Raw genomic sequence first — 21,902 nt, forward strand, 5'->3', positions numbered from 1 at the left:
AATTAAATCCAGGCTGCAGCTCTGGCCCAAAGCAATGCGGCATTTTAAAGTCCGCCTTAGACTCGCCCTCCCCCACCCCCATCTGCTTTTAATTATAATTACCATCCCCAATGGGAAGGAGGCTTATGGTAAAACAAAACAAAATAGTAAAACAAACAAACAAACAACCCCTCCAACCCCCAGTTGTTACCACTGTGCTTCAGGAGGCCCTGGCTGGCTGAAGGAGGATTTCAGGCAGGTCGGTGTTTTCTCCAGTTCCAGTTTTATTCTGTACCAAGTGCACAATCCCTTCATTTTACTTTTGACATAAAAAAAAGGACTTCATGAAACAAGACAAAATAACTTATGATTATACGAAACATAACTGTGACAAATCACAAAACTATACATATTAATAGAAAAAAAGTGTACCTAATTCTTTAAAAGATTTATGACAATAAGCACCAGATGTGCCCCTAAAGTAAAATCGGCCCCATATCCAGTATGACATACAGTTCATTTCTCTACGTGAGTGTATATAACTATGTACAAGAGTCCATGTGATTTATGGAAACCAGATTTCCACTCTTCCCCCCAAAGTGCTTTATGTCAGCAACATTACACAGGATGCTCTGCTGTCTGTACAAAATAAATCTCTTCTTTTTTACATTCGCCATTTCTCCAATGACTGGCTTTTTTTTTTCTTTATCCATTGCAAAAAAAAAAAAAAAGAAAAGGAAAAAAAGAAAAGAATAGGAAAATAAAAAGTAACTGCAGAAATCTCACACCACCAACAAAAAGTGCCATTACAAAATGCTGCTAGAAAACGTCACGGTCAAACAGTCAAATAAAATACCAAATAATTAAATTGGACATTTACAGTTGCTATTCCCAATACTTCGAGGCGAATGGACAGTCAAGGCTCTTGGGCAGGGGAGCTGAACATTTACTTCTGCTCTAACTTACTAATGTGCCTGACAGCGGGTAATTTAAAAACAACAGACCACCACCAACACTCCGTTCTATCAGTGGGTCCGCTGAATGGCCTCTGTCCACTTTAGAATCCCCGATGCAATCTTGGGGAGATGGGAGTTGTAGAGGGAGACACTTCATGGGACTAGGACATACTTTAATATTTAACAGCTGATCAGATGCTAACTTATAACTGACATTTTGAGGCAGTCCCTTTAGGGAATTAGGACAATGCAGCCAATGAAATGTAGGCAGATTGATTTTTTTTTTCAATGTAATAGGATAATTGGCTTTGAGCTGTGTGTATTTTCACAAGCACCAGCTTTTTTGTTTTGTTTTGTTTCAAAAGAGGGGAAGGACAATCTCTGCTGTTTATGAAAGTGGTTGGTTACATATCGAGACTTTGAAAATGGCCAGGAAACGGAAAGGAATGAATTTTTGGAAGTTTCTACTTTCACTGCCACAAATGTAACGAGGAACACATCTGTGAATCTCGTGCAAGGTGAGAAAGAAAGCCAGGGACGAACCTGGAGGTCAGGTGAGGTTCTGGAATCTGAGAACAGCATGTGCAGTTTACAAGGAACTGGAACGTGTCACACCCTGAGGGCCTAGGCTCAAACCTGGAGCCACCAGGATGCTCCACAGCTAAGAGGGGACACCGGAGCTTGCGGGCTGCACTAGCCGCTCCCTCAACTGCCACCAGTGCCCTTCAGGGGCTGGCCTCTGTTCCGGCTGCGCCCCAACACCCCGAGAGCAGCAGTGAGGCAAGAGAGGGGCAGGGCCACCTCGAGGCCTGGGTTTGACCCGACACTGGCGCAGGCGCATCTCCTCCAGCCAAAGAGGAAGATGACATCCATAGTTTCTGAGGCCCAGCCTCTGCCTTTGTCCTCCTCCTCCCCCGCTGCCCACTTTCATTATATCAAGCCACACGGCAGGGCTGACATCACTGCAATAACAACCTTGCTTTTCGTCTTTTCCTTCCTCCTCACACAAATGAAGCCTGTTCTGAGGTCCCTACAACAAAGGCTCCAGTATTTAAGAATGGACACATTGTCTAAAGATAGCAGAGCTTACCTTCCTTTCCCAAGTGTGACCAAGGACACACGAGGGATGGCAGAGTTAGCACGCATGTGTCCCGGTTTAGGCCCGGGGACATGACCCACAAAGCCGGCAAGGAGGGTGGCATCTGACTTGCAGTCTGAGGGCTCACCCGGCAGGGAGGCCTGAGGAGCCTTCTTTCGTAAAACAAAGTGGACTTCTGTAAAGTTAGTAACTTAGCTCTCTGGCAGCCCTGGATGTCTGCACAGTGGCTGTCCTCAGCTCAGAGCTCACGCGTCAGAGAAACCAGCCTGGCCTCGAGCACTGTAAAAGCAGGCCCCACACTTGGCTCTTTGGTCTTCCCACTCTAGGGCACATTGGGATCAAGTCCCCATCGAGCTGCTAGCGAGCCACCGTGCAGCCCGACTGCTAGGACCGGTCTGTCGGGGTACAAACTGGCCCCGGATCCCAAGTCTGACACCCTGCTGGGTAAAGCCTGTTGGAGACCATAATGATCTCGGCTGGACAAGTAGCACTGTTTCACTTTACAAGAGAAAGGAAACTGTGACATGGGACCGTTCTGGAAAGTCAGAGTTTACACGTGTCTTTGGGGTTTGGCTACTTTTTAGGGCCTATGCATGGGTTTGAGATCTTTTTAATAAGCTTTGTAAACGCATCACAGAAAGTGGCTTCCTATTCAGGGTTGCTAACAAACGACCAAGAGCGCTGTAAGAATCCCAGGCCCTCAAATGAGAGTTTCAGGAAAAGTTAACTTCTGCCTACCTTCCCTGGACTTCCCCTCTACCTGCCTCTGGGCAGAGCTTGCTCAGAGTGCCCGTCAGGTGGGTAAGGGCAGATGGGTGTGTGTGAACGCAGACAAGAAGCAGGGGAGCATAATGAGGAGGAGGGAGAGGAGGGCATGGGGGAGGGACAGATGGATGGGTGAGTAGATATCCCAAAGGAGGTAAGCGGAAGCTGTGCAAAATAACTGGACATGGGGCACCTCTAGTTTGTTTTTCTGAGACAACCAGGATCTCAGCTCCGTGGGTCCCTGTTCTCACACCAGAATGACCCTGGGCAAAGCACCCACGTGGAGGCCATGGGTCAACCAGTCCAGCGATCTTTGCAGTTGTCCAAGGTCTTTGAGGTGGAGTCACGGAATAGTCAACCCTCCAGGGTTCCTGCTACAGCACTGGCAAGGGGCTGGGCCCACCTCATATCCCGCAGGTGGCTTTTGCTAGATGGGAAACTACCCTTGTAGGGGTGGCTCACTGATGCTGTGAGGTGGGGCCCAGCACAGCTATAGCTGGGGGAGAAGGGATATAACGGGGGTGATTAAAATAATTATTTCCATCCAAAACACAGACCTCTAAATATTTTTTTTCCTTTAAAAGTAGATGTAAATAACAAGTCTTTAAAATAAAAGAACTAAGATATGTTGCTGGGATATAAAACAAGTTGTAGTGCCTTTCAAGGGACTGTGCTTGACAGAACCTTCTGATCCTGCTTTTGGAGAAATACTGAAAAGCATTCGGTTAGCATGGGGATAGTAAGAGGAGAGAGGCAGCCGGCTCACTGGGGTGTCAGGCCGGGGTCGGTGCCAGGAACCCAGGCTTCTCCAAGCCCACTCTGTACTTTGGGAGTAGGTTTCCCTGGTTGCCTGGTTTCACATGAGCCAGCGGGGAGGATGAGCAGCGGTGAGGCATTGCCCTGTGCTTCTGGCAATCTGGGTAGTCCTTCCCTGTTTGGAGTTTTGTGCAAGGGTGATCCACAAACTGTGTTTTCATATGCGCATCATTTCACTGGTGTCCTTTGAGGAAGAAGTGACAGCTGGAAGTAACAGGTATCTGGCAGAGTGACTCTTAAATTCCCTTTGAAAAGACAGTCAGTCCTGCTAGTCACCAGGAAACCCAGAGAGAAAGAGGAGCAACTGCAAATATTCCTGCAGAGCCCAGCTCTGACCAGTCCCACCTTCCAAAGACACATCGGTGACCTTGTGGGTTCCAGTGAAGAGGCTGACATCCTTTCCTCAGTCTATGAGAATATGAAAAAAAAAAAGATGGCAAGCAATGAAAAGGTTCTGGAGGCCAGTGGGAGTGGAGGCCCTGGGAGCCTTTAGCCTTCGGTATAGACAGAGGAGAGCTGGCTAGGACAGCGGTCCATGGCACTGATCTGCAAGAATGTGGCATCCTCAGGCCCGCCGCGAAGAGACTCCCCGAAGAGGCTCGAGGACCCTGAAGGTAAATCATACACTGGAAGAGAAAGAACATGAGGTTAACGCTCCTGCCTGGCCACATCCATGGTGCGTGCACTCAGCAAACACTGAGTGGGGTCATGGGCTAGGCCCTTAGGTAGCCTCTGTCCTCAGGGACCTTAATGGGGGGAGGAGGTGAACTTGCAGGCAGATGGCTAAAATAAGTCTTGGCACATAATACAGGCTGAGTAGAAGTAAACGCAAAGTGCTCTGGGCAAGGCCAAGGATGGCCTCAGAAAGGAGATGATATTAAAGTTGAGTCATAAAGATGAGATTCTCAGATGGAGAGGTAAGGAAAGAACATTCTAGAAGGAGGAAACAGAGTGCAAAGACAGGGAGGGAAAGGCTGTGGGGCCAAGTGCTCTGGCCAAGTTCAGGTGGAACACATGTAGGGACATGTGTAAGGGAGAGAGTCTGGTCAGTCTGATCAGGCCTACCTCCTGGGAGCTTTGGATGCCTCGTTGGGAGTAGACTTCATTCTTTAGGCAACTGGAGACTAGAATATAGAGTATCCAAGGAAGAAAGGGGTTTATTTAAACCTTCATTTTTGGAAGGCAATGTTCGTGGCGGTATGGAAGGCAGAATTTTAAAGACAGAGTCAACTCAGGGAACTTGCTGGAAGGCTGTGGCTGTTGCCATAGTCTGGGAGAGATACTAAGGTCCCTGAGCCAGGGTGGTTGGAGTGGGGCTGGAGAGAAGCATGAGGAGGAGAGCCATTTCAGGGGTAGATTCAACAAGATTGGATGTGGCCATGTGCGGGCTCATGCCTAGTCCAGGCCGGGCACAGGAAACCCACCTGGTGTCACCTGCTAGTGTGCAGGAGTTTCTAAGTCAGAGACAACAACATACCTGCAATGCCCGAGTGGGCTGAGAAGGCTCTGTGGAACACATCAAAGCCAGCCTGACCCATGGGTGTGGGGGCCAGGCAGTCCTCGAAGGAAGGTACAGCGCCACAGGAGCTGCTGGGCAGCACGGTTCTCTGGGAGTCGGGGTACTGCGGGGGGCAGAAGGTCTGCAGCTGCCCGTAAAATCCTGAAATGCAAGCAAGGCAGTGAGCTCTTGCAGAGCCCAACTCCCACATAGCAATATCACCCCGACACAGCCAGACCCGCGCTCAGCCTGGCTGCAAACAACAAAATGCCTTTAACTCTGAAGCCCCCCTGTAAAATCTGAGCGAGCATCTGAAATGCACTACTGGAGCAGAAGCTCTTGTACCTTCAGGGGCTGTCAGAGCTTGTTGGCTCATGACATTTTTATCTCCCTGCTCCAGTACAGGAAGCTGAAGGGCTTCTTACCTTCCCTCCATGCTCTGAAGAGTCCTGGAGACTGCAGGCCTGACCTTTGGCGAACATGCCTACCCCATCCCTCTCACCGGGTTCTGAGTATATCTTCACTTCCTTTATCTTAAATTCTACCCTGCTTTTTACATTTGGTAAAACCTGAAGCATGCTCTTATCAAGGCCCACTTAAAAAAAAAAAAAGCAACATAGATCTATCCAACCATCTGTCCTTCTAACAGGTAAGTTCATACACATTTATATCATCATTTTGAATAGGCACATGAAGTATCCTACAGGATGGGATGTGCTGTATCATCACTGCTGATTTTTGCCGTAAATGGGACAATTAGAAGTGAAGATATCCTGTAATGAATATGGGGAAAGATCGCTTAATATTTGAAGATAATCATCAACATTCTGCTGCTCTTGTTTCATTGATCTCTTTCAATGCTTTTTTCTTGTGTAACAGAGGTTTCTAGGGAGTGTCTGTGGTCCTGCTCCATGATCCTCCACACCTCCCAAGATACCTTACCTTTTCCTTCTTCCTCCTGGCCTCATGATACATCTAAGTCAACGGATTGTTTGCCTGCAGTATAATAGGCTTTTAAAAACCTAATAATGAAATCTTCACTTGATACTTTATTGAAGGGAGAGTTGCTGTTCACTGTGTCTGTTTGCTCAACTGCAAAATGTGACTGTCGGTTTCACTGGCTATTGTGAAGATGAAGGGGTAAGAAAGACCATGTGTAACATTTTAAGGTGCTTTATAAACCTCGGTTATTATTGCTATCACTACTCTAGTAGGAAAAAAACACAAGGGATTAACAGAGAACATGCCTCGGGGTTCCTATTAGATGATGGAGAACACAGGGCTAATCCACGGGCCCTAGTCCTGTATGCCTTCTTCCACTAGAACTGCTCCGTTTCTTAATGATCAACAGGTAAGGGAGGTGTTATTCAGGTTCTTTTTGACTCTCTTCAAGTACAACCAGGGCACACTGGCACATCCAGCCAACTATGCTCATGACCCTTCTCATTTCTGGTTAGTATTCTCAAGGTAGCCAGTGTAAATGCTCACACCACCCTTGGCCAGGAGGCCTGTTCTGTGATTGCTGGCAACATCACCAAGAACACGTGCAGAACTGCTCCTAAAAACACAGTCTGGCCCTCTAGGAGCTTGTGATCCAAGAAATAAGGACCAATGCAGATTTATGCATCAGGAACACTCACAGAAAATGAAATAATATCATTTAAAAGTAGATAGTAGTATACTTTATATAGAATTTTGGGGGAAAATGCCCATAAGGTTTGTGGGGAGGGATTAAAAGCACGTATAGCAGTACAGACTAGGAAAATACCCGGGGGGATAACACGTCAAGGCAGGAGAACAAAGAATGGGAAACCATTAACCCTTCTTTGTTTGATCTCTAAAGGCTTCTGTGTATGATCTTGGCAGAGAGATGGGCAAAGGACCCAACCAAACCACCTGGAGACTCAGATAACTGATCAACGAATATGGACAAACTCAGTCCTCTAGCCAACAAAGAAATAGAATCATGACTATAATAAAATATCATATTCTACCCATCACATTAGCAAAGATTTCTAGAAACCATTCTCTGTGCTGGTGTGAGAATGACAAAGTTGTTTCTGTCCAGTGTTGTAGACTCTGTGAGAGTGCAAACTTCTTGGAAAACCATTGGACTATCTGTATCTAGAACCCTAAAAGTGTCCATATTCATACACCAGGACTTGGGGATTTTACTTCTAAGGAGGTATTCTAAGTCTATTCCAAAGAACAGAAGCAATTCTGCATAGAGGTAGTGATTACAGGGCTAGCTATTAGAACAGAAACCCCAACGGCCCAACAGGCAACTATAAGGGAATGATTAAGCAAAGAGGGGTACATTTACATGATGAAAATATTAAGTAGGCATTAAAACAATATCTACAAGGAGTTTTAACAACATGGAAAGACCATTATATAAGGTTCAGAAGGAAACAAAAGCAAGTTACAAAACTGAATATGGAGACTGGGCACACTCATGTGCCAGTCCATGCATAGCATAGATGGCAACGCATCATTTCTTCTTCTTCTTCTTCTTTTTTTTTTTTAAGAGAGAGAGAAAGAGAGGAAGAGAGAGCACATGAATGGTGGGGAGGGACAGGAGGGAGAGGCTCCGCAGTGAGCACAGAGTCTGTGCGGGGCTCAGTCTCAGGACCCTGAGATCATGGGCTGGGCTGAGATCAAGACTTGGATGCTTAACCGACTGAGCCACCCAGGTGCCCTGGCAAGGCAACCTTTGCCTTTTGGGCTGGCATTTTTGGCTTTATATTTTTCTGAATTTTAATAGTGGGGAAGAGCAAGTATGCTGGAGCCAGACTTCCTGGATTCAAGACCTAGCTTAACCACTCACACACTGTGTAATGTTAGTGAATTACTTAGCCTCCCAGTGTCTGTTTTCTAAACTCAAAATGAGGTTAAAAGTAGTACCTACACCTCACTGAGTTATTATAAAGATTAAATGAGTTAATATTTACATATTATAGAATATAATTTGATAATACAATTATATAATTAATACTTGTATATTTTATTTTATATAGGTTTGTTAAATAAGTAAAATTAAAAGTGAAATGATTTTATAACCACCCAATCCTCAAAAAATTAAAACCCTAGTTATTAAGAGAAATAAAATTTTCAAAAGGGTAACAAGTAAGTCTTTCAATAATAATCAAATATAAGAATGGATACAGCAGCAGGCATATGGATGGAGCACATCTGCTCCCCAGGCAAAGTCCTCTGGAACATTCATGTCCCCATAGGGACCTGAGCTGTATACATCTTGTCCATATTGGTCCTTAGATCCTCCACTAATCGACACATATCTCGATTTCTTCACTCAGCCCAGTGCAGGCTCAAAACAGCAACAAGTTTGAGGGGTTTGAAGGAAGTCTGAGGGATGAGCAGCTTGTGGTTTGGGAGGTTCCCTGGACTGATCTTGACTTTGGATACCTGGTGACCAGGCACATATATCAGGAGGGAAACATGATCCTGAACCACCATGGGTGGGTTTTTTAGGATGTAATGTCTCCTCACGGAGGAGAACAGACCATATTTGCTATTATATCACTCTGCTGGCTCTGCTCAAATCGGTCACCTGTAAATTCCCTGATAGCATTCCTCAGGAAACGGTTTCCCTTCCAAGAGCAGAAGACATCTCTTGCTAAACTCTTGCAACTCCCTGAATAGGGACATTAAACACGCAGGTAGGTCAGGTTCACGGATAGAGACCTCTGGCCTTTATGAAAACCGATTCTCTCTCTTCCATATCTTCTCTCATGCTTCTAAAAGAGCAGAATTGTTACACGGCTTCCCCCTACAACTGAGTGTTGCGACATGTGAGTTTAAAAGGGCCTGTGATGCAGTGAAACACACCCGGCGACATGAACTTTTAAATCCAGCATACTGGGTTACAGCCCCCAGATCCCCCGCCCCCCGCCCCCGGCCGCCTGGGTTACAGTGAGAAGGCACAGTGGACTCTAATTCATGCCTGTGGGTGTCTTGGCTGACACGACGAACAGCTGAAACCAGAACGGTCCCGCAAGCATGTCTGATGGCTCTCACAGCCAACTCGGGGAAAGAAAATCCTCTTTATGAAATCCCTCACTCCAAGAAGCCAGTCACCAGAGATGCCAAGTACACTGGCGTGGATGGCTGTGGTCAGGCAAATCAAAGAGCCTTACCATGCCCTCTTCCCGGTGCTAGTTCCATAAAACTAACGAAGGGTTTAAGAAATCCTTTAGGGTCTCGCCACACACACAAGCCCTGAGGAAGCCTAACTCGTCTTCTGATGAGCGGCTCCTGTATTCCAGCTGTGGGATTTCATGCAGTGAATGTGGATGGAGCACAGTACTCCTCAGACCAAAAGCAAAGTGAGGCAAGATGTTAACACATTTAATGGGCATAAAACATAAGCTTGAGGGCAAGGTCGGCTAATGTGTCAGTCAGATAGTCAATGATGGTCATCAGGTGCTGTGGGAGAACCCAAGGAAACAGAAGATCATGCCTTGTCCTTGAGGATTGCTAATGCTGTTGGAGCAAGAGCACACACAGTTATAACAGCGTAAGAACACACACGGACATTCATGTTGGCAATAAATGTTGGCTGTCACCTTCAATTATAAAATCACCCCTACTCCATTTAACACGTTACTTTGCCTCCAAAAATGGCAGGGGGGGAATCTCCAGATAAGCTTGATCTACCCACATTGCAGTTCCTGAAGTTCAAGGAGAATCATTCCTCTTCTTGTCAATTTTGAGAAGTTTTTTCCCTTCTAAAAATACACCTGTTTTCCTAATTATAAAATATATGTATATATATTTGGAATTAATTGTACCAACCAGAACATGTAGAAGAGTATAAACAAAGAAAGGAGAAAGTTTTATTTCTACATTTAGATATGGCCAGATGTATTACACAAAACTGTAATGTTTGTTATATACATTGCTTTATCTTCTGTTTTCCCCTGTAATATTCTCTATGTGCTTCACACATTCCTTAAACATCATTCCTAAAAACACCTTCCCCTTCACTTTGTCACATGGGGTCTACGTTCGATCAGGAGTCCAGGTCACTCCTGCTGCTAATGATGACAAAGCAGGCCCATGAAGTTGGGTGTGGGTTTTCCTCCCAAAGTGGAAGGGGAGTGGGGAGAGTCAGACAAGAGAGGAATTACACAACTAACTATGTTAACAGAAGGGTGTCATCTAGGGCAGCACCATCCAACAGAACTCTCTTCCATGACGGAAATGATCTATTTCTACCAATATCTCGCTGTCCGGTACAGTCGCTGCATATGGTTGCCAGGCACTTGAGGTAGAGCTAGTCCGACAGAGGAACTGGCCCTTTAACTTTATTTAATTTTAATTAATTAAAATTTAAATAGGCACATGTCGCTCATGGCTCTTATCCTGGACAGTGTAGCTCTCGGAAAATCTGTGCCTTCTCAGTGTTTAGAGCACACCTTGTTTCAGAAATGTTTCTGGTTAAATTCCTGAAGGAAAAACACAGAACCCACTACCCGAGGTTTAAACAAAAGCCAGACAATGATTCTTAGACCCATGGCCTCCAAGATAGGAAATATATTAGACTCTTTACTACATCTGTCTTTTCCTTAAAAATCTACCATTGCAATCTTTGTGGAAAAAAAACCAGAATACACATACATCGGTAAGTGAACAATGGTCACCCAACTTGTAACCCTCCAGGGGGCTGATGAGTGACTGTTTGAAGCTAAACTTCCAGAGCATTCCAGCTCTCCTGGAGGAGTGAGCCACATTCTCTTCTAGAAGTAGGAGAAAGAAAAGGAAACGTGTTGCACAGTTTCGATACTGGCTCTTGGTGCCCGCTGGGAGTGGCAACAAGCACAGGCCCGTCCCCAGGGGCCCCTACCACGTGGTGGTGGAGTAAGGTTCAACACAGAGGCTCGACCCAACTGTGGGCCCTCATGGATAGGGATGAACAGCATCAGCCCGAACCTCTCATCAAGGCACCGTGTTGGGAGCTATGTACTTAGTAGGTTGTTCATGTAGCAGATGGCTTTTGCAAATTGTTTAACTCTCCTTTTCATTTAACGTGAGGCTGGGAACCACCACCAAATGCCGGGCACCAGGAAAAGTGCTGGACGGACAGTGTGCAGAATCAAAGACTGACCCCTCCCTGAGCACGAGCACGGGGACAATGTAAAGAGGCAGCACGCAGGGGGAGCCCCTCCCGGGCCACAGTGTGGTCCCCTGGGACTACTTCCTCAGCCAAGTGTCTCTGGGCAGGCTCAGCAGAAACCTTTGTGACTCTTCCTGGAAACAACACCCAACAGCAATCACTTCCCAACCCCCCCAATAGCTAGGGATGGGAAAAAGCCTTCAGCTTCTGCGTGACCTGGGGATGTCATTTCAGGGATCAGGCCAAGCACTGCCATGGTTGGCCACTGCCACTGCAGTGAAGCCGGCTGCTCGCTGGACCCTTTAGAAGGAACACTGGCTGCTGCGTGTGTCTGTGCCTGTTGGTCTATTTTCATAAACTGAGGGGGTTCACAGCATCTACTTGACAAGTGTGCAGGTCTCAGAGGATTGAGAGAAAAGGCCCTGGTGGAGTGCTGAGCATGTGCCTGGCACACAGTTGGCGCTCTCTAAATGCTACTTTTTCTTTTTCTTCTCCAAGCACAAGCATTTCCGGTTTTACACCTTTATTCACTCAAAGACTCTTTACTAAGCACCGGAGTACTGGCGTCACAACGGGGAATAAGGCAGACCATGTGCCTCCTTGGAGTTTATGTTTTAGTGAGAAAGATAAACACACACAGGAGAAACCAAGTAATATGTTTGGTTCCACACTATATATGACAACATAGAGAACATATTCTTGAAGGGAGATATAAAGTACTCTTTTCTCCAGAATGTGCAAGTAGGAAGAGGGAAAGGCAACAGAGGAGAAAGAAGGCTGGGTGCTGAAAGCGGTTCCCTCTGTGGGGCCCTGGCTGGTGGTGGCAGGCACAATCAGGGGGCCGTCCGTCCCGCAGCTCTGTGGAGGACCAGCCCCGACAGAGTCCATTTCTGCCAGTGGCTTGATGGGTTCATGCTCCGGAGGAGGACAAGAAGGTATCAGAGACACGGGGAAAGCTGGCAGTGCCTCAGCTTTTTGGTGGTACAGTTGTTTGCTAGCCAAGTGGAAGGAAGGATATGTATTTATGAGCTTTGTGACCCTAATTATTTTTCTGCAGAGACTATAATTTTGCAGGTTACTTGAGGAAAGGTAGGGTTTTTTTGTTTTGTTTTGTTTTGTTTTTGGCCTCAGTCTTCTAACTGCTGCATGGGTAGGGGCAGGGACGGACGGACCCTGGTGAGGAATGGGAGGGTTCAAATCAGGGAGCCCAGGGACAGGGACATACAGAGTAGATACAGGACTCTATTCCTGTTGGCTCCCCGCCTGATTTTATACACCCCAGCCTTACTCAGAGAAGGGCCCAGGGAGTCCCATGCTTACTACTCACATGGTGCCTTAGTATGAGAAAACTTGTGCATTCCTTCTCAGATGGCCATCTGATAGTCCTATCTTGTAAGCGGGTGATTCAAACAAATATTCCCATCACAGAGATGTGATAGAAGCACAGGAGCTGCTGCATTCCCTGCCTTTATAACCAGCACTTTACTTATATGATACCATGCAAATAAGAGAAAAGTGGGAAATTCATGCAACCGTTTTAATATTTCCAAATGTCCAGATATTTGGAATCATTCATAGATCTAGCCTTTATCTTCACACAAATGGGTAGCGGAACTAAAACAGTCACTATATATGTTCCTACTCAGTTCAGCACTTTCTCTCTTGCTCTGCTCTGGTATTTTTGTAGAACACTTTGGTTAGTGTTTTGCCAACTGCTCAGGGAATTGTCAGAAGGAAGGAGAGGAACGAATATTTATTTGCTCTAAGGCAGGCACTGTCCTACGTGTTTCATATAGAAAATTTTCATCCTTACGACAACATTTGAGCTATGCAGCATTGTCCCCAATTCATAGACAAAGAAGTAGGGAAGTAAAAATAACTTACTCAAATCCTCAGAGCTATGGAGTTTCAGAACTAGGACTCAAACGTCGTCTGTTTGGTGACATAGTTCATTCAGACTACTAGGGCTTGAGCTCATGGACAAAATTTTAAGAGAATCTTGCCATTTTTATTGAGGTCCCTTACTGCCAAGATCAGAGACAATTCACTCACACTGGACCAATATTTCATAATGTATAAACACTTTCATCAGGGAGCAAGACATTGAATTAATAAAAATCAATAAAATCACCTAACCACTAAAAAATTCTGAAAACCCTCAAAAGTAGAAACAGACATTTCAGAAATTTCTTTTGGCCAATTTTTGGATTTAGTCACTATTTCATTTCTATCCATTGCATGCATAACTTGGATCTGGGTTTGAATCCTGGATGCTCCCCATTAACCAACTGTGTTAATTTATCCAATTTGGGTAAACCATTTTCCTCCTTCAGAGTCATTCTCTTTTAAAATAATACCTATTTTATAGGGCTGTGGAAAGCATTATATAGGAGAATGTTTATATAAGTACATATTGCATTCCCTGGCATGTGGTAGGCCCTTAGTAAATAGAAGTGATTATTATTGCCATGAAATAAGCTCAGAAGTATTTCTAGATTCTTTAAAATGTATAAGCAATTCTTTAGCAATTTTTTCTCTCATTACCCACCACCCTTGAGTTTAAAATGGTACTGCTCTTAAAAGTGGAATCTCTACAATCTGGTTGTCACTTTTTGGCTCCCAGCCATGGCCATCAACATCATTCAGGTCTTCATCTAGCCAGAACTCTACTAAGTCTACGCCCTGGAAGTGGTGAAGAAATGGACTCTTCATTTTAATACAGAGTCTATAAATGGGGAAGCTGCAGGAATGGCTCACAGACTGTGTGAGGAAGACAGATTTTTCTTTGGGCTGAGAACTGAACCAGCTTGCACAGCACTCGAGCTATTTACGACTGACATTTAAGCATCTACTGTACTAAGAAAGAGGAAAATAATGGAAATAATAACCCTTACAATTCCATTTGGACACATTCCTGTTGAAGGAGCCCTGTGACAATGTTCCAGAAATTGACCACCGGAGCAACTGCCTGGTCTCCTTGTCCTCAGTCAGATGGGCCTCAGCATGAGGCCTTCTAGTTAGAAAAGCCAACCTGGACCCAAGAAGGGACACCATTTTCATCTGTGGCTTCTGCTGCCAGTTGGGGGGCTGCAATAAGACACGCTCGGGACACTCTGAGTGCTTCCCTCCACTTGCACCCCTCATAGCACCTCGACAGTCTATAGAAGCTGCTAGCAGTGTTTGTTACCATGAGTCCCATTCTTGCCCTCAGAATCGTTTCCGGGCTACTGACAGGGACAAACGGGAAATGCAACAGGGTAGAGTGAGAAGGAAGGCAGGTGCCGAACACTCCTGGTTCGGACATGTAATCCATTTTCATTTAAATATCCTCAACCCACCCAAACCTCTAACACATGGTGGCCTATGGCTTCCAAATTCTCAAAGTGATAAGCTGCCAAGGTAAACTAATCGCAATGTGTCTCAGTAACTGTCATGTGTGGGTATCTGCAGTTATAGTAAGATGGTTTAGTGAATCCTGATGGTGATAATGAAACACTTGGAAATGACATAAAATAAAGACTTTCAAAACTGGAAGACCCGAAGAGTCTGAAATGGCTCTGACAGCCTGGCTTTGCCATGTACTGGCTGTGAGGCCCTGAGGAAACCACAGCCTCTCTGAGCCTGTGAGTCCTATTTATAAAAGGGGGATAATAATACTCACGTGGCAGCATAATCCTCACGGTGGGAAGGGAAAGAAGCAGAGGGAACACATGGATGTGATTCAGTGCCCAGTTGAACATGAATTGCCAACCATATCCCAACACCTGCCCGTGACTCCAACATCCTGGATACATGTGAGGCCCCAAACGGGGGTTTGGGATCTGGCCATGCTGTGTCTGATAGTCGCGTAAAGTGACAGCATACATAAGTGGCCACTGGTTGAGGTTGGTAAGAATGAGTTGGGAGTTTCTCTATGGGCGGGTTCCACCCTGTTGCTAGCGTATGCACTCCTTCTGAATAAGGATCACATGAAATAGTAAGTGTGGAAATGTTTGGCAAACAGTAAAACCCAGTGCAAATTCTAGCTCCTACTGGCTTATTATAAGCCTGGTGCTCCTACCTTCCCTGAATACAAAGGTGTATCTACCCTGGTTGAGGAGAGCTCTGCCCCCTAGAGCTTACAAGCCACTGACTCAGGGGTACTTGAGCCTGAAGCAGAACAAGGAAAGAATGGCAAGGAATGAAGACTTAATACTGTGTGCCCCTGGCCTTCCAAGCAAGCTCTGCTGTAAGAAAAGTCTGGCAGAGAAGAGGATTTCAGACAAAGAAGAGCTGTAGTCCCCCTGCCCCCACCGGGCTCTATGAGAGCCATTCTGGTTTTTAGGTTGTGCGATATTTAGAGGACTTCCCCAGGAAGTAAAGGAAGAAGGAAGTGGGAAAGTATTTACATTCTCCACCATTGGCCAATTGCTTCCTTTGGATTACCCCTGATTGGAGAAGCATGGCAAAGGGGGCACTGAGCCCCACAATTGGGGTCTAGGTCCGTGGCTCTTAAAGAAGATGCCACAGCATCAGTTCCAGCTCAGCTTTGGGCAGACTGAGTGAATCAGAATGTCTGGGTCAATGGTCTGGAAATCTTCATGTTTAACAAGGTATTTCTTACACTAAAGAGTGAGAGGTTCTGAGAACATCTTTTAGATGATTTTTAATCTTCAGCAAGTTTTCCAAATGAAATACAGATAGGAAAACACAGAACAGCTCTGATTTCATTTGAAATAGAGGAAGAGAGTGCTTCTGATGGGCATCTCTTCTCATCAGCTGGTCCCCTGTCCTTTTTGATGAACTCTGAGGACTCTCAGCAGTACAGAAATGATGACTGCTCTCACTGACTGGCTTACACTCTCAGCAGATATGGATTAAGATGGCCTCCCTCCCTACCCCAATGCCCTTCCTGCACACTGAAGGTCTTGGTCAAGGTGAAATCATGGGATCTCACTTGAGTGACTCAGAAGTCTTGGTCTTACTAATGGGCTTCATAGTAGTAAGGACCATCTTGTGACATGGACTTCTGTTGTCTAGCTGTAACCAGATTCCTGAAATATATCCAGTCTACTAACTAGGTGACTGCTTGCTTGTTTGAATCCAAGTCTGTGATTATACAATTTCCTAGCACTCAGATCTAAGAGTGAACAAATTTCCTGGCAGTTGATAGAAGAGGGTGACATAGATCCTGGAATCCAGTGACATTCTTAATGTTTTGTAAGTGTAATGTCCACTCTGCTATCTCTAACCCACTTATATATATTTCTATACTGTTTTGCTTCAAGCCCAGATTTCATCTCAACTTAACATTCTAGACAGTAGATTTGCAAGAGGCCTAATAGTATGCAGCAACAGGGGTTGCTTTGCTCTGAGGCAGGGGTTCAGCAGGAGATTACTCAAACCATGGGCACAAGTGTGAGACAGGGCCCACTCTTAGCCACCTGGGGGTCTGTGCTCTGATGGCTGTATATAGTCTATAGGGTCCTTCCTTTCCTGCTTAATCTCATTCTACTGCACACTAAAATCCTGAATTTTAAGTATATATTAAGCATCTAAAAATTTGCCAAGTGCTACAAGGGATAAATAGATGGTATGATTCCCCGCCTACACATGGACCAAGAAGACTATTCTCTTACTGTTGACTTCAAAGGTCTTACTTGCCAAATTCACCCCGTAGGTATAAGCCTGCTTCCTCTACTGGAAGTTTTAGCTTTAGCACCTCAAACAGAACCTGGCACATAGAGAAGCTGAGTATTTGAGAATGAATAAATGAATGAGTGAATGACACTCAACAGCTAGAGCCTTCGGTGAAAATACAAATAGTGAGAGGGATCACAACTATGCTCAAAGAATCTGATCTAAAATAAATAATAAATCAATAAAATTTAGAAAAAAAAGATTCTGATCTATAAACTTCTATATTATAGCCTGTCTGTGTGACTTCTTATTCTAACATGGAATTTTACTTTTTTTTTTTTTAATTTTTATTTATTTATGATAGTCACAGAGAGAGAGAGAGGCAGAGGCAGAGGCAGAGGGAGAAGCAGGCTCCATGCACCTGGAGCCTGACGTGGGATTCGATCCTGGGTCTCCAGGATCGCGCCCTGGGCCAAAGGCAGGCGCTAAACCACTGCACCACCCAGGGATCCCGGAATTTTACTTTTTTTAAAGGAGGAACAAAGATGATGAAGATATGATCGGCCTGGTCCAGGTGACCTGGAGAGTTGTGTTGCTCCAAGCCACCCTTCTCTGCTGGGTGCTAGAGAGGCTACTGCGCCTGAAGAGAAAAAAGAGTGGGCAGAAGAATTAGGTAACCTGATCCACCCACAGAATGCCCTGTGCTCTTTGAGGAAACCATTCCGAGGTCAAGGAACTTGATCAACTACTCTTGAATTTCATCTCTAAATAGGGGCAGAAATAGATTTCCTACTGTCTTCATAAAGTTATAATGAGAATTCAGGTTTCTATCTAACAAATAGCTTACTGGTCAGTTCCATTATAGTTACCCGGTGCTGATAAAATTTTTGTACCTAAGAGTAATTTATAAAACATACATTGCAATATAAATGTAGATACTCTCATTGACCTCACTGGTATTGACAAAAATGCTGTACCAGCCCAGATCCAAAGATGCAAAAGACCTTCGGTAAAGACTTTGCTAATTCAGATCTCTGGAATCATTTTGCCGTTATGATGAGAAAATTTATGAACTTGAAGAATAAGTTGTGTTCAGCAATGTGTGATACGAGGCTAGATTTGGTGGAGGAATATGGGGGAGAGGGAGGGCTTGTTGTTATACTTGAATGATCTAGAAAAATGCCTGAATGTTTTTACTTCATGGCCGCATCTTATAAGGTCTAGTTCTTAAAGACCTTGCAAGAGAATGAAATGGAGGGTTTGGTCAGAACAATCTGGTTGGAGAGGGAAATTTTCTGTAATCAGAGAGGACATTCACACTGTAAGTAAATCAACTAGAAATTCTAGGGAAACTAGGATTGTTCTGCAACCTGGTCTGAGCTCAGATGATCTGAATGAGCACAGATCAAGGTAGTTCTGGTGTTTCAGTGTTGTTTTGCTTTGTTAACACAGTACTCTCACTACCAGTCACCCAAATGTTCCTGATGTGGGGTTTTTCCCTCCTTTATTTTAAGAAAACTGCACCCACAGCTATTCACATTTTTTCTTCTAAGCCATCAACTGCTTATCATGTTTACAAGGAAAATTCCAACTAAAAATACAAGAATCACAAGACACAGATTGCCATTAATATGTTCAGCCCTGAAGAGTCCAACTAAGCAGCCTGTAAAATAGAATTATAAGAAAATATTTAACTTGATTTTAAGAGCTCCATTCATTAGAGGCTAAACTTCATGAGTTTCAGATATAAGACAGAACATTTGCTTCTGGAAAAAAATGTCATTAATTCCCCCAAAGAATGAAAAAGCGCTAAATCTGTAAGAATGTTCATCACTTTTTCTATAAATGTTTTTAAGTTAACTGACAGAGAAGTCACAATAGTCAATGAAATGGAAATTTTCTGGCTATTTTCCTTTTCTTCGATACATTTTTGGGTTCCAATGAGGAAAACAAAGTATCAGGCTGCAAGCAACACAGCCTGCCTGGTAGGGTGAGAGAAGGAGCAAACAGCTTCATAAGTAATATAACCACCCAAGTAGCAGTGACAGCCACTGCATTCCTGTTATAATGAAACTACCTTTGGAGCTCAATAAGAATATGAAAAGATGCTGAATCACAATACTAACCAAAGGCAAAGGCAAAATAATTTTGCTGCACACGTTGGCAAGAATTAAAATGACTGATGACATCTGGGGTGGGGAAATGTGTCTAGTGCATTTTTGCGGAGTCTACACTGGCATAGTCTTTGTCCAGGGACCTATGGCAGTATGTACCTAACTTTAAAATGTGCATATCCATCAATCTGGCAATTTTTCTTCCATAAATAATTCCTGAAGAAAGTATGCAAAGAGATACATATGTGTGTGAGTGTTCATGTAAACACTTGTATGTGCATAAGAGATTTAATATAGCATTGTTAATAAAAGCAAAAACAAATCAGTAGGGGAATGATTAAAAAAAATGACAGGTTCCTGCAACTACTACACAATTTTTTTAAAGAAGTTGATCTATATACCTTTACCTAGAAAGCAGATTCATATATATTTTTAAGTTTTAAAAAAAGGTAAGTCATAAAATAAAACGCAGAATGTGAGTCCATCTTTATAACAGAGCATGTGTGTACACATGTATATACGTGTGAGTGTATGTAAGTACACATACAACACATACATTTCATTTCTATAAACACCTAAAAAGTCATTAATAGACTTCATGGTCATTATGTTTCACTAGTGCTGAAAATAATTTCAACTCTTCATAAGCTTAAGTACACTAAGCACTTTTAATTTAAAAAATAGGTAAATTAAAAAAAATTCACTAAGAATTTTCAAATTGTATTTTAAGGACTGTGCAAACAGTCCAATAACCCTGGTTTGTTGATTTAGTAATCATGCTTCTAACAGTTACCCCAGCATGCATGTACTTGAGAGGCAAACATGGCATGTGTGAGACTATCTCACACACACACACACACACACACACACACACACACCCGTGTGGCAATCCCATGGGGACAATGAGAGAGTGAATGCTCCTTTCTCTATAGTGACATGTCACTGCTTGAGAGCACAGACTCTGTTGTTAGATGGTCCTGGGTATATTTTCCAGCCCCACCTAGGAAACCTAGAGCAAGTCACTTAACATTTCAGTGATTTAGATCTTTCATCTGTGAAATGGGAGCAAACAATACCTTCTTTATTGTGTTGTTATGAGATTAATGAGAAAGGGCACCATAAGTATTCACTGCACTGCCTGGCAAAGAAGACACAACACCAAGTGGCCAGTGGGAAACTACTTTCTCACCAACCACAGTCCCTGTACTGCCTGCAGAATTTTAGCCCTGGAGGGGACCTCATCGTTAATGGTTCCACACTTAAACATCACACAGAGAGAATTCCCAAGCAACTCAAAACTTCCGTATACTATACCTACATCTGCCATCACGAAGGACAATGAGTGTGGGATTGGGGTCAGAGTCTTCCTCAAATTAGCTCTGACATGTCCTAGATGTATGACCTGGGGCAAGGTGCTGTATCTTGCAGCCTCGCCTGGAAGGCAACAGTATGTTGGTATTTTTACTTATGTTATTGTGAAGATTTAAAACAACACAAGCGGATATATCCAGAGCAACTGGCATCTGGAACACAGAAGAAAAGTAACAACAACAACAAACAGCTCTAATTAACTCAGCATCTACCATGAGCTATGCATTTTTTTCTCATTTTTATATCAACTCTGAAAGAGTGGTTTCACTACATCCCATATTACAAGCCAGGAAACTGAGATTCAGGGCATTGCATGATTGGCCACAGGATTCCAATTCAGATCTGCCTGACTCTAAAGTCTTTTTATCTACTTTGTTCTTCTCTTTTTGTTGGGGGTGAGGGGTAGAGAGAGAGGGAGAGAAGTAGAGAGAGAGAAAGAGAATCTTAAGCAGGTTCCACATCCAGCACAGAGCTGTCATGGGGATTGATATCACGACCCTAAGACCATGACCTGAGCTGAAATCAAGAGATGGACATGTTAAGTGACTGAGCCACTCAGGTGCCCCTACTTTTTTTTTTTTTCTTTCTTTCTATAATTCATTATTTATCTCCCTGTATTATCTGGGCACTTCACAATTTCCTCTTCTGGTAATCTCTTCTGAGATAATATAACCAATTATGTAAGCTAGTGGATGTGAATGCTTTGAAAACTGAAAACAATGTTTTGGAAACTTTCAGAAACAAGAGACTTTTATCTATCGGAATGTCTCAGACACCTCTTCCTCGGGGCTGCCATTGCTGCAGAAGGCTGCCACTGCTTCGTGGTTCACTATTAAACATTCAGTCCCAGGTGTGCAAAGACCCATGGGAAGGAATACTTACTGTATTAACTTTAACCTTAATGTGTAAGAGAATCATTAGATCATCCTCTTTCCTCTGGGGAGAGGTCCCAGGCAGTTGGGTAAACACTGGATATATAATGAGAGGGACAGAGAAAAAGGAGCAAGTGCCCAGAGAAAAGAGGAGCCCTGGAAACTTGACTCCTAATCATGGTTTTACCAAGGGCTGGCTCTATGGATCAGCCTAGTAAGGCATAAGCAACCCCCCCCCCATCATCCTTTTATTCATTCACATTTCTTCCACAAACTTTTATTGAAGCACTTACTTTGTGCAAAACATTGTAAGAGGATATAGTTCCTGTCCCCAGGAAACTTTTTCGCGATGGTTAGTTGATCCAATCATGTTAATATCCTTATGGTTATATGGGTTTAGTCTGTGTGTGTGTGGGTATATACTTAATTACATACGTAGATTATTCACAGTTCAGTCGTTTCCATAACTAATCATTTAAACAGCTCTTCTGATGAAGATGACCATTTTACACCCCTCCCACAAAGCCCAACATGCTGAGATGCCAACTATACCCCCTATACACACCTAAATTTAACTTTTGTTTAATAGAATTAGCACACTGTCAGAATTCATCAAGTACTAGTTATATAAAACTGCTCTTGGGGTAATTTCGTAGTAATTAAGTGTATAAGAGTAA

The 21,902-nt window shown here is 43.9% G+C and overlaps 1 protein-coding gene across 29 annotated transcripts in view; it reads right to left on the minus strand.

Annotated features, from left to right (window-relative positions):
* Positions 1-243: 243 nt before the first annotated feature.
* Positions 244-21,902, minus strand: part of GLIS3 (GLIS family zinc finger 3) — a 545,819-nt gene continuing 524,160 nt past the window's right edge. For 27 of the 29 annotated variants that reach the window (XM_049092635.1, XM_049092627.1, XM_025423460.3 and 24 more), the window contains 2 exons: positions 5,093-5,275; positions 244-4,241 (listed from right to left, as the gene is read on the minus strand). In XM_049092635.1, the coding sequence (XP_048948592.1) occupies positions 4,105-4,241; positions 5,093-5,275 (320 nt within the window). In that variant the 3' untranslated portion in view covers positions 244-4,104. Of the gene's footprint in view, positions 4,242-5,092; positions 5,276-9,056; positions 9,617-17,237; positions 17,509-21,902 lie in introns of those variants that run through there. The other 2 variants (XM_049092641.1, XM_049092638.1) reach the window with 2 other exon arrangements.

The sequence above is a fragment of the Canis lupus genome, chromosome 1 (genome assembly GCF_003254725.2).
Source record: "Canis lupus dingo isolate Sandy chromosome 1, ASM325472v2, whole genome shotgun sequence".
Classification (NCBI taxonomy): Eukaryota; Metazoa; Chordata; class Mammalia; order Carnivora; family Canidae; genus Canis; species Canis lupus.